The sequence below is a fragment of the Mesocricetus auratus genome, unplaced genomic scaffold (genome assembly GCF_017639785.1).
Source record: "Mesocricetus auratus isolate SY011 unplaced genomic scaffold, BCM_Maur_2.0 Super-Scaffold_100714, whole genome shotgun sequence".
NCBI lineage: Eukaryota > Metazoa > Chordata > Mammalia > Rodentia > Cricetidae > Mesocricetus > Mesocricetus auratus.
In genome coordinates this window covers 8515451-8528876 of record NW_024429270.1, presented here as the reverse complement: position 1 = coordinate 8528876, position 13426 = coordinate 8515451, and the positions used below count along the sequence as shown (strand labels likewise).

The 13426-nt window shown below is 35.9% G+C and overlaps 1 protein-coding gene across 8 annotated transcripts in view; it reads left to right on the top strand.

Moving 5' to 3' along the window:
* Cdh11 (cadherin 11) overlaps positions 1-13426 on the top strand; it is a 158278-nt gene that overhangs the window by 121349 nt on the left and 23503 nt on the right. For all 8 annotated transcript variants that reach the window (XM_005078646.4, XM_013119491.3, XM_040740751.1 and 5 more), the window contains 4 exons: positions 316-435; positions 2099-2266; positions 5351-5538; positions 11419-11672. In XM_005078646.4, coding sequence (XP_005078703.1) covers positions 316-435; positions 2099-2266; positions 5351-5538; positions 11419-11672 — 730 coding nt within the window. The remainder of the gene's footprint in view (positions 1-315; positions 436-2098; positions 2267-5350; positions 5539-11418; positions 11673-13426) is intronic.

Here is a 13426-nt window from a genome sequence, read left to right as displayed (position 1 = left end):
TTCCATCACATAGTTCTAAGAATTTTTGACAAGGATTTTCATATTATTATTTTAATTACACAGCCAGACAGGAGGCCCTGTGAATATAGAAAGTTTAGTTTTAAGCCCTGAGAGTTAAAAAGAAAAGGAAGAGGAAAATGAGAAAAGGAAGAAGAAATGGAGTGGAGTGTTTTGCCCTTGAACTTTAGGAAAACAATAACATATTAACTAATTGTGGGCCTCTGTTCAGCATTTGAGATTAAAGGAACCCCTGTAAACACTAATGTATTTGAAATGTTTAGTGGGTATTGCTCATTTTGTTCTTTCTCTTTTTAGGAACATCAGTAATCCAAGTGACAGCCTCTGATGCAGACGACCCCACTTACGGAAATAGTGCCAAGTTAGTGTATAGTATTCTTGAAGGACAACCCTACTTCTCAGTGGAGGCCCAGACAGGTATAGAGGATTGCACATTGGAGTCAATAAGGAGTCAATGTCTGTTCCTTTAATTGCTTTGACTATAAAATTCCTTATACTTGACAGAAATAAAGGGGACACTCTGCATGGTTGGTATGAGGGCCTGACAGCCTATGTACATGCTGGGCATATGGTTGAATGGAGTAAAACATATTTATTAGTGTTCTAGCTCATAACAATAAATTTTTAAAAGTTCAACTCATGAGAAAGAATTGTTCTGAATTTTGGATCCATATTAAAAGACACAGAAACTGTTATAAAGTAGTTAACTTTCAAATTATCCTTGGAAGGCCACTGGGTAAACTCAGGAGTGTCAGGAGTAGTAGTTAATGTTTATGTTACAGGAAGATTCAGCACATTTCCAATGACTCTTACTGTGCGCATAGGTTCCCAATGGATGTTATGAAATAAAGAGCAAACAAATAAAACGAATCAATGCACAACACAAACTATAACCATGTTATGATTCATTTATACGAAAAGTGATTCTCAACAAGAATAAACACTATAATCCTATAAAATTGATCTTCCATAGTATTATAACAGGGACCTTTTCTTTCTCCATAGTATGTTACACACTTTTTAGAAGAGGTTTTCAGACAATTTTTAGCTTTTACATATTGTTTCCCAATTTGGTACTTTCTCAGTTGTTTTTTAATTACTACTTTTCTATGCATTAATTCATTTTCACTGCTTTTCTCCAAACAACAACTTGTAAAGTTATTGTCTATAGTGTCATAAACCCATTTACCACTAGTCATTGAGTTAAACCAAGGATAAATATGGAATTGATCTAGAGTTTTAGAGATGTTGAAAAACTCTAATCTTGGGAAACCAGGGCTAGTAATTACCAATTGAAACATACAAAACTATCTAGCAGATGAGGAAAATAAGGTCTCAGGAACTCCAGGCTATTGCAAAGAAACATGTCAACATTGAGAAGGCATATCAAAGACCAATGTTTCCTCTTTGCTCTTTGTATTTATTCTACAAATATTACCTTATTCAATGAGTGTGAACACTTCAATGTGATCCCTGGAGGTGCATGTAAGCATGTTTTTTCACACAAATAGTGTTTCAATGTACAGAGTTCATAAATAATTCAATAATTTATCATGCTTGTCAGTGACAGCTGTTGTAGACTGAATCTTTGTACAAGATTTGCACATCTTCCTTAGTCATCAGTTCACTTATTTAAAAATTAATATTAGGATATTAATGCATTGCATAAAATTTATGGCTCCTCTGTAAACTTTGTATAGGATGTAGAAATGTTTCTAATAATTTCATGTAGGACTAGCTTTCTGAATGTTTCTGCTATAAGTCCAGAAATGTGTATACACACTAGGTATTTGTCCTTTCAATGGTCAAGATTGTTGTGTCTGAGAATGAGATTGTTATTTGCATGCCTAGTGAAAAACAAAGCTGATTAGTACTATGTAAGTAGCTTTATTATTTGCTTGACAATAGATGCTTTGGGCAGGAGTTCTTTCCGATAAAATTGTTGTGTTAAAATGACTTTTCTTTGAACAAATAGACTCTTTTTATGTATATACCTTCCCAAGATCTAAAATATCTTTCTTGTTGAAAGTTTGTCATGAATGAATAGCTGTGATTTTTTTTTTAATTGCTTACCTTCCAGGTATCATCAGAACAGCCCTTCCCAATATGGACAGAGAAGCCAAGGAGGAGTACCATGTGGTGATCCAGGCCAAGGACATGGGTGGACACATGGGAGGACTCTCAGGGACAACCAAAGTGACGATCACACTGACTGATGTCAATGATAACCCACCAAAGTTTCCACAGAGTAAGTAGTTGAAATTGGTCAAGTTGTCATTTTACTACTGTACAGTCAGATCATCGTCTTTTCACTCATTCTGAATTTATTCAGCTTTCAAAAAGAAAAGTCTGGAAAACCAAGAACCATTTTCATCATTCTTGTTAAAGACTAAAACAAGATAACTTACTCACAAACACACAAAAGAGTTAGATATTATAGAGATAATGAGAAGAAAGGAAGATATTAATAGCTCTGTAACTCTAGAGACAAAAAAAATCTGTGTTTTTAGGTATTTTACTTACTAGGTTATTAGTCATGCGAGGTAGAAATCAATTACCCTTTCTCTCCGTGTCTTCATTAATACCCTGCATGGTAGCAGTACCTTGCTCTGTTGTTTATTGTTCCAAAACAAACTGCCCCAAATCTTGGTGATTTAAAATAATAATTTATTTGTGTCTTGACTTTTCAATTTGTGCAGAGCTTAGGTGAGATTGATCCTTTATTTTCACTCCAGTATTGGCTGGTGACAGCCTGCCTGAGGCTGAAAGCCCCACTTCTAAGACAACTTACAGGGCTGCAAGTTGAGATTGACTTTTACTTCCTCTTGGCATGAGCTTTTCTGTGACTGAGTTCTGGTCATAAGAACTCCAAGACCACAGGAACCTACTGTTTTGCCTTTTCTGAAATTACTACAGAAGTCACGTGGCTTCTTTCACGGTAACCATAAAGCTGCCAAAATTTAAGAGTTCATCCAGACCTCAGCTTTCTATGGAAAGACCATAAAATAATGCTGAAGAGAGGCCTGTAGGATGAGAGATATTCTTGTCTGTTTTTTAGAAGACAACATGTTAGTATCTAATTTAAATATAATTATCACTATATGGATTAACCCAGCAAGTGTTGATTCTTACATCATCTGAAAAAAACTGGCAATAATTATTTAGCTATTGTTATTTTGATTATTGTACAAAATTTATGAAATTAATGTGGGAAATAAAGATGAATAAAGTGATGAAGAGATGGCTTTGTAGTTAAGAATAAATAATACTTTTTTGAACACTGATGTTGGTGGCTCTTATCTGCCTGTAATTCATCTTCAGGAGGATCTGTCTCCCTCTTCTGGTCTCTGCTGTATCTGCACTCTTGTGTACATAGATACAAACATATACTTAACTGAAAATCAGATAAACTTTTATATTTATTATTTTAAATTATGTGTTTATGAATGTGCCTATGTGGGGATACATGTATCTATGTGAAGGTACCCACAGAAGCCAGAGATGCCAGAGTTCCTTGAAGCTGTAACTATAAGTGTTTATAAGTTGACTGGTTTAAGTGCTAGGAACCACTCTCTGGTACACAGAAAGAAAAACATGAGCTCTTATCCATAAGCAATCTTTCCAGCACCAAATAAAACAACTCTTTAGATAAAATGATATTTAAATACTGAAATTAATAATAGCTGCTAATTGCACCATCATTTGATTAGTGATTACTAATATTATAAGTATCTAACATAAGCCTACATTTTATAGATAAAAATGTGATTGCACAGAAAGTGTAATGAGCAGCCTAAGGAATTTCCAAAGCCATACTTTAACACAAATATGCGTGTGTACAAATGTGAACATAGTTATAACATTATCATAATGACTCTGTGGTTTCTAGTAATGGAAAAAACAGCTATAATGAGAATCTTTTTCATTAGAGCCTCTTCCAGTAAAGGACTTGAGATCAGTGACTAGCACCCATATCAGGCAGCTCAAAATTTACTCATATCTCCAGATACAGAGCAACTGACCCCCTTTCTCTTCTCTGCAAGCACCTCCCCTGACACATAATGTGCGCTCAAAGAAATATATACACATACCCAGACTCAATCTTAAAAATATAAATAAGCAGAAAGTAAGGCAATTAGGTATGGCAATTAAGGAGACACCTTGGTTATTCAAAGGAATCCAAAGGTAGCAATCTACTCAATAGAGATATTAAAGGAGAAGACTATGAGACACATATTAGATTTTGAGGATTCCAAAAGAGGAAGGAAAACCTACCAATACCAAACAGTGATATATGCCCACTCACATTCATCTGCATAGAAAAACATCTATCTCATACATCCATATGTACAGTCACTCATATATAGCATATATAGCAGAGGCACAAACTTAATTGCCTACCGTCTTGTATAGCTTAAATACTCCTAAACATACACACACACACACACACACACACACACACACAGACATACAGACACACACAGACACACACCCACACATACACACACGCACACACACACACACACACACACCCCTTTATCCCTTACCACAAATTATTACTTAGCCTATAACATCATAGTGTATATTGATACATTTTCTTAATTCTGTACCTCTGTTAAGGGAAGAATCATAAAGTTCCTTTTATTACTGAGTTTCAGAGCCAAAGGAGTATGTTACATCATTTCCATCCCTGATAAATATACATTTGAGTGTCTGACATCATTTATACTTTTGATTAATATAAATATAAGTATAGAGGGAGTAAACTATCTAAGTGCTTCCAGAGAATTCACTGCTTGACCTACTGGGAAGGGTGTAGTGTAAGATGAGAGACAAACATATCTGTAAAAAAGAAACATTCTTGAAAGATTTTATTTGTCTCTAAAATAATTATGAAGTGCTAGAAGGCTTCTAAATGTAGGAGTGATTGTGGTTTTCTTTTTTTGCTCCCCAAGCAATTAGCAGTTGTACAGGGAAACCTGGGAATTAACTTATGGGATATAATGAAAAAGCAAAAAGGAAGACTCAACTGTTCATATATGTGGAGTCTTTCATAGTTCTCCATCACTTGTTTCCTTCCTCTCATGTAACAGGTGACCCCATCGTCTCACTCAGGACCCCAATATCATTTTATCGTTTTGTAAAGAACACATTCTTCTAGCAAGCAGACCACCTGGGACCCTCTTCCCATCCATCTACTTCTCTTCTGTGTTCTACCAATAGAAAGTTCAATTTTAAACCCTTTGAGAAATGTACTGAGATTCAATGAAATCTCAAGTCTTACAGCTGCCAAAAAAAAAGGAAAATAAAAGTAGATGTCTTCTTCTTTCAGGCGTGTACCAGATGTCTGTTTCAGAAGCAGCTGTCCCGGGGGAGGAAGTAGGAAGAGTGAAGGCTAAAGACCCAGACATTGGAGAAAATGGCTTAGTCACATACAATATCGTTGATGGAGATGGCATAGAAATGTTTGAAATCACAACAGACTATGAAACACAGGAAGGTGTGGTGAAGCTGAAAAAGGTAGGTTAGAGGAATCAGACGTGTCAGTCAGGTGATCTGTGTTGCCCAGGCAATCTGAAGAAGAAAGGGGCCTGATGGGTAAGAAATGAACTTGTGAAAGACTGAGGGATGACCTCATCAATTTGCAGCTGAGGCCTGAACTCTGGGGAGATAAGAGAAGTCTTTTTCCTACCAATGCTGTAGAAAGTGCTGGCAAAAGAACAGATTATAACTGTCTGAAGTGGCTTACTTGTTCTCCTGTGTTTTGACAAAATTATCTGGTGGGAGAAAAGACAGCTTGAAATCCTGGGATTTGGAAAAGCAACTCTAATTTCCTTGAGATCTGTCAGCCTAAGTCAACTGATATAGGCTATACAGTGGTCTTATTTTAAACATCCCTAGTTCACTGCACTGTGGGAATTTCCATGAAATTCTAGCCAATCTCCATTTTTCTTTCCTTTCAAATATGATCTTGAAATAACAGTAATGATTCTTCCTCCTTATTCAGCTAAATTAACGTCAGAAACAAAACCTGTCCCTCCTCTGGATTGATTACACATCTGAGCTTATTACTTCATTCTGTTTGGCTTTATATAAATCAATTTCATATTTACTCAGTACTGACTATTGGACAGAAGAAGCCCACCACTCATTCATTTTTAACATGAGAAAACCATATGAAATAAATTGCTCCAAGAACCAATAATCCCTAACTTATTGTTGAAATTGAGATTCAGACAGACTCAGTCACAGACACATAGATACATGTATAATTCAAATATAGATGGCATTGGAGCAATGTTCCTCTTAAGACCCTTTGAAAGCAACTGAGACAGAAAGTCAGATAAGATTTGCTTTAAAGTGAAGAAACAATTACAAGGCATTCAAAAGCAGTTCCCTCCTGATTTACCACTTGAGAAATCAACACCTCTCCATCATCACAATATATGGAGTATTAAATGTGAATTGGTTGAGCGGATTACCTTGGTTTTAATCAAGCATTCATTTTCTACTTGGTTTTATAATATGGCTATTAAGCTTCTGGTGTGATAGAAAATATTGGATTATAACATTTAGAGAAAAAATTAAAGTGAAGAGCCAATAAAGAAATTAGTAGCTGGAGAGGAGGAGAAGTTGGCCCTGGGAAACATTCTTAGCAGGTGGAACATGCGTGGCTGACATTTCACTGTAATATAATGCATATTGGGTGGATGAAAAATGCTTAGGGGACAGAGAACTAACAAAATGTAGGTGACTATACTGAATGAGCAATGAAATCTCAGATGGAAATTGAGGTAAGGCTCAGATATTTGCAAAAAGTTTCCACTTCAGACTATGAGTTTCATGACCAAAGTTGTCTAATTATCAGCCACAGGAGGGTGGAAAGCTGATCTTTCTGGGGTCTCTTTTGAAAAGTAGCTCTGTGAACTGTGTGTAGCTGTCAACTTTCTTTGTTAATTAATATTACAATTCTTCTTGTATGACACTGACATGTGAAAGTTTACATCAGCAATTCCTGCCTCCCATCCTTTGTTGTTCAAGTAATTGGATAGTTGATTATACAAAGGTTGTCACCTGTTTTGAGTGTATTCAGGGCATAAACACATACTGTTCTTTAAAATCCTGAAACATTTAAATCACTCCCATGAAACTCATACATAACAAATGAGCTCTCTGCATATGATTAATTTGTGCACTTTCCCCCAATTCACTGTTATTATAGGCATCAGGACAAGCTTTTACAAAGTACTGACATTTAGTTTAAAACAATGTGGGCTGTTGTTTAATTTGGAAGAGAAGATTTGCCTTAACTTGTACCATGAAGTTCCAAATGCCCACCAGAAAAAGCAATCAAATGTGAAATTAGTAGACTAAATATATGGGTCCTTTTGGAAGACATTACATAAAATTTAATAATATAAAGACACATGGAAAATCATAGAAATATTCATATATTTTAAATATTTTCTTTAATATGAAATTTTCATCTACTTCTTGATTCACTTGTTTATTTTCTTCTGAGTTAATCAGTTCTAATTATTTTTCAGGCAGGCTTGGGTAAAATCTGGGAATCTAGTATGTAAGAAATTGAATGCTAGCCACAGGGAATCACAGATTAACAGGGGAGTTTAGTTAAAACTTGGTTATGATGAGAGGAATTTCTTCAGCATTGACATTATTGATGTTTCTGGCTTGATAAATCATGGTTGTAGGGGATGTTCTATACAATGCAGGATATTTTACAGAACCAGGACTGTCTTTGTGTACAGGTTAATAGACATGTATTTTCTCTCACCCCACCATTTGTATAATAGTTAAAATACTGCTCTAGTTTTTACCGAATACCTTTCTAGTGACTGGGAGAAAAGCAGTCCCCATTTGAAAACTCAATTACAGTAAAATGTGTGAGATCATTCCTAAGGGTCAGGAATGGCTTTCAAGAGGAATGCATTCTGAGTTGATTCCTGACAGTTGAGCAGCAATTTCCCAGTTTGACAAGGAGAAAAGAAGGCAAGAACAGGACTCAGGAAAGACTGGTTTCAGAGCAAACGGTCCTAATGGAGAGACTGAGAGAGGACAGACACAGTAGTAACAGGGGATAATCTGTTGCTAGGATAAAAGGGGGGTTTTTCAAAAGGATGACTGTTGAATAGTGAGGATAAGATGTCAGGATTCATGAAGATTTGGGGAACTACCTCCAGTCATGTTTGGAAGGATGGGAATAGATCTTTAACTTGGTGCTCATAGTCAAAATGGTCTATGTACAAAACCACGTGGTACAGTCATTTGATAGATTCATTTTTAAAATCAGAGTTTCTTGGCAAAGAAGAAGAAAACTGCTTTGAATATTTAACCACTCTCTGTAGAGTTATGTGCAGAACACTGTAAAACACAGATTAGCCTCTGGGTGGCTTGGTGCTCTTAGTAAGGAAAACACCTTCCTGTCCATTACAGTGTCCTCAGCCAGGTGGAAATCCCATCCACTATAAATAAATGCCCGCACAGCTTCTAAGCTGTTCATTTTCAACCAAATAAACTTGTGAGGTAGTATAGGGACAGCAATAGAAGACAGTTGAAGCACTCCTTGTTGTAATTAATGTTATGTCGTTTTTAAAATTTTCTTTGGTCTGTGTATTTGTACACATAGATGTGGATATATAACATTTGCTTGCTTCCAGTCATAGGGTGATTTGATTTGTTAACTTAATGTCACATCATAAACACTTTACATGCTGTTATATAACACATATAATTATTTTTAATGACTACATTACATCCCATCCTATCTATGGACTGTGATTTCCTTAATAAAATCTCACAGTTGGATTTGTTGTTCTATGTGTACATTTACCCAGTTTACATATAACTTTCTATTATATCTAACGAACATTATGCATTTTTCAATATTGTTTGTTTGCACTTTCTGTTGAATAAATCCCTCAGGGAGAATTTTCAGAGGTGAGGTTTAGTAAGCTGGGGTGGGCATTAAGAATTTTATTGCTTATGCAGTGTGTTGCCTCATTTAGTTTTATTTCAACTATTCATAACATGAGTATAAATGTCCACATGGGGAACTACCTCAAATCCTGCTTGGAAGGAGAAAGGGAATTATTGTAAGTAAATGCTTAAATGTTATCCAGTCATTAGCCCTGCTGTTCATTCAGTAAAATGATTGATGCACATAACTACATGATGCAGTCATTCCTAGGTATTGTGAGACCAAAACCCAACAAGGGCCAGTAGATTCCTTGGGTCTGTTCCCCTTTAGTAGGAAAGGGCAGCGATAAGAGAACCCACGGCTGTTTGGGGCTGTTGAACAGGATGTCTCAAGGCAATGAAGCTGGGCTAACTTCCAGGGCACTTAGGAGAGTCTTACAAGAGTGGAAAAAGATGTTTGAGACAAACTATTGAAAATATTTGGAGATTATAGCATGGAATGATCTAAAAGAAGCAAATTAGTTAAACTGCAGCATGACCACATATTACTCAAGAGAAACAGGGATTTATAGAGGTAACATGTAACTGGGTACTTAGGTATATATCTCCATTTTGTTCTAAAAGGTTTTGCTTTAGGAATATTAACAGAAATAGATTTCACCATTTTTATTACAAATTACCTGGTCTCAGAATGATCGTATTTCAATGTGTGATTCAGTTTAGTCATTACAGAGATTTCTGAGAAACTGTAGCATTTTGTATTGCCAATCGGTAAATATTTATTTCTGCTTCTCACAATAAATCCACAGATCCAGGAGCTATTGGGTCCCACCTGGGAAGATAGAATAATGGATAATTAGAGGGCATGTTCAGCAATAGGAAAAGGGAGTGGTCCATGATTGCAGGGAAACGAAGGTAGGAGGTAACAGAGTCAAGGATGTTGAATATGTTTAAACTTTCTGAAATGAGCACGGTCTTGGGTTTGGAGCAGTGCAGAAATGGGTCAGTCTAAGCCTTGTGACTGTATGTCCATTTTGAATAAGTATTTACTAGGCAAATGGCAACTGCATGGAAGGCAGATGCCGACCTCAAAAGTTCAAGCTTGTTCCAAATATTTGTTGACTCTGCCTCATTGGAATACTGCTGAGAAAGTTGTTTTCACATGCTACAGCTTATTTTTGTGCTACAATTTTGCTTTTCACCCTTTGCTAACTCTCTGTATTTTTTATATGGAAGTAAAGGGCACTCACCATCAATCTCCCTATGACAGTGTCCATTCAAATGCTACCTGTGAGCTTTTTTTTTTTTTTTTGCTTACGTGTGCAAAAATATGTACTGCTTATACTTGTTATTCTGTGAATGGACCAATTTGTCATTTATGTGTTCTGACCAAAACGAAAGACTGTCTTCAGTGTCAATCACTTATTCCTAAAAAGGTAACCTAATATTGAATGGACTCAGAACAAAAGTATGGCATTGCATTTTAACTAGAAAGCAGTGAACATCTTTCAAAAGGAGGACTGGAAAAGCACAAGAGATATGATTTTTTAAAGCCCTGAGACATTCAGGAAGCAAAATTATGTCAATATGTAAGTAGTAAGATTTCTCAGTGGTTAGAGAACTTGGTACATTAACACTAGGCATGGAGACAGGTATTCAGATACCCTGAACCTATAAGAAAAAGGGGGTTAGTTGAACAATCTGCTTGCAGTTCTACTGCTATGAAGGAAGAGACAGGGATCTTGGAGCAGGCTGACTAGCTAGACTATTGGCATTGTATAAATGAACTCTGAGTTCAGTTGAGAAGCCTTGTGTCATGTCCATGTGTAAGATGGAGGAAATCTTTCTATGTCAGCTTAAAATACATGCACAAACATACACACATACACATAAAAATGGGGGGGGAGTAAGTTATTGTTATCTAACATTTCCACCTACAAAAATCTATCCATAAACTATGTATGACAAATAACTATATGTATATGCTCATAAGGTCACAGTGATTGGGAAACACAATCTACTCAAAACTAAGCAAAAGAAATGTTCAGTATGATGAAGCTAAGTTGTTGTGTATTTGTGCAGCAAGCAGGATAAGGCAGTTGTTCAGTAAAACACACCCAAGTCTTTTGGCCAAGGAACAATGTGTCTTTTTATTACCAGATTTGTAGCATTTCACAGAGTGGGCACCAGATGGTTATTATCTCCCTTCTTGGTGGCTTCAGAGAATGAGGTTTACTTTATGTGGGTAGGTGCTTCTTTATTTACCATGTTCTTTGCATCATGTACACCTTGAACTGTGTTTCAATAACTGATTACTCTGAATTTTGAAATCATGGATATTGAATCAGCATAGATTTTCTCTCTTTGAGAAACTGTCTGCTTCACTCAGTGAACCAATCAGGTCTTTATCTTCCATTATTCTTTCAAGGAACTGGTTGTCAATCTTCTCTTCATTCTTACCAGCCTGTAGATTTTGAAACCAAAAGAGCATATAGCTTGAAGGTAGAGGCCGCCAATGTACACATTGATCCGAAGTTCATCAGCAACGGACCTTTCAAGGATACTGTGACAGTCAAGATTGCAGTAGAAGATGCTGATGAGCCTCCCATGTTCTTGGCTCCAAGTTATATCCATGAAGTCCAAGAAAATGCAGCTGCTGGCACTGTGGTTGGGAGAGTACATGCCAAAGACCCGGATGCTGCCAACAGCCCAATAAGGTACATGTGAATTTATCTTAAGAACACACATTGGAAACGTTTGAGGCAGGAAGTTTGGAAAGAGTCTTATAGGAACCAAAGAAAATATACCAAAAACCAAGAAACATTTTAAATATATCAAGGTTCAACAGATTTAAAGCAAAGTTAAGATGTACCAGATATGAGTCCACTTCATTTCTCTTACTAACATTTTGGTTAGGCTTCAAGCTACATTAGTTACTTCTCTCTGAAACAGTTTCCTAATTTATACTAGCTGATATAACCAATAGCCAGGTCTACCTGTCTTCTGAAATTGGGATATATTATAAAGAATTACTATGAAATAATTATAGTAATTATCTTGTGTTTAGTATCTTCTTAAGCACCAATGATTTTAGTACATGTATTAGATTTTTGATCAAATTTATCTTCTAGACATTGTTGTTTTATGAACTGTAGTCTCTTAAACTGATCACAAATTGGGGTTCTGCAGGATTCAATGAGCAGGATTTATGAGCTGTTACAAGTCATAGGGAATCTCTAATCCCCACTTAGCATTTTGAAAAGGTAACAGAATGACCATCACATGATTTTATTTCTGTTAATCAGAAAAAATATGCATACTTCTGCCTGTCCTTCCCACAATTTACTACATCTACTGAGCCATGAGGCTGATGAGCAAGAGGGTTTTGTAATGAGAATGAGGCTGAGAAGTGATTTTAACCATCGATGTAAGACATTTGTGGGGAGCAAATGTGAAATTGTGTGGTCCAGTTCCATAGGCTGGATACTCTTCTGTTCTCTACATAGCCCTCCTTTATCTGCTTTCTTCTATCTGACTCCTCAGGATCTCTCTGCCTCCAAGCTCTCAAGTATCATAATGATATTAACCTTATAGCCAAAATGACTCATATAAAATGCACATGGAAATATCATATCATTAAAAAGCAGAAAAGCTCTGTGACTGAATAATCTCTCATTAATTTCCCCTTCCATAATAATATAGTGTCTTATTTAAAGATCTTCTTCAATCTCCAGACTGAGTTTAATCATTCTCTAAAGCAAGTGTGCTAACTCTTATTTCTTACCTTTATATGTTCTGTCTTCAAAATGAAATCTCTTCTTTCCAAGTTGTATTATAATAAGATGGGCTTATTATGCTCATCTCAAATGGAGTTGTGAATGTCTCATCTAAGCTTCATCCTTTTAGCCTAATCCAAATACCATTTTCTCTTATTCTTCATTTTCCCTCTCCTTTCTCATATCCATCCTTTCATCCTTTGCTTCATTGCTTATGTCGCTATGGAAAAATTCCATTTTGTAAAGTATAGTTCACATCCTTTCAAAGGTATTTAATTTCATTCAAGTAAGCTAAATACCACATGCAATATTCAATAGCTGGATGTTTCCAAATAGTTTCTTTTGGATAATCATCACTGCTGTAGATTATACCTAAAATTCATTTTTATAGCCAAATAATATTCTACCTATGAATACACAGTATCTTGTTTATCTATGTGTCATTTGTATGGATATTCATGTACTCTTAACTGTTGGGTTTTACAGATACAGCTTCTGTTTACACTGTTCCACAAATCATTGATATATGTATGGTCTTTCTCTTGCTTATGCAACTAGAATCATAATTGCTTAGTCATGTAGCAAACCTGGGTTTAAATTTCTTAGAAGCTGCCAAATGTTTCCAAAATTCTTGCAGCACTTTCTATGGTGTCAGCTGTGTGGCTTATATCTTTTGATTTTAGGCATCTCAGTAA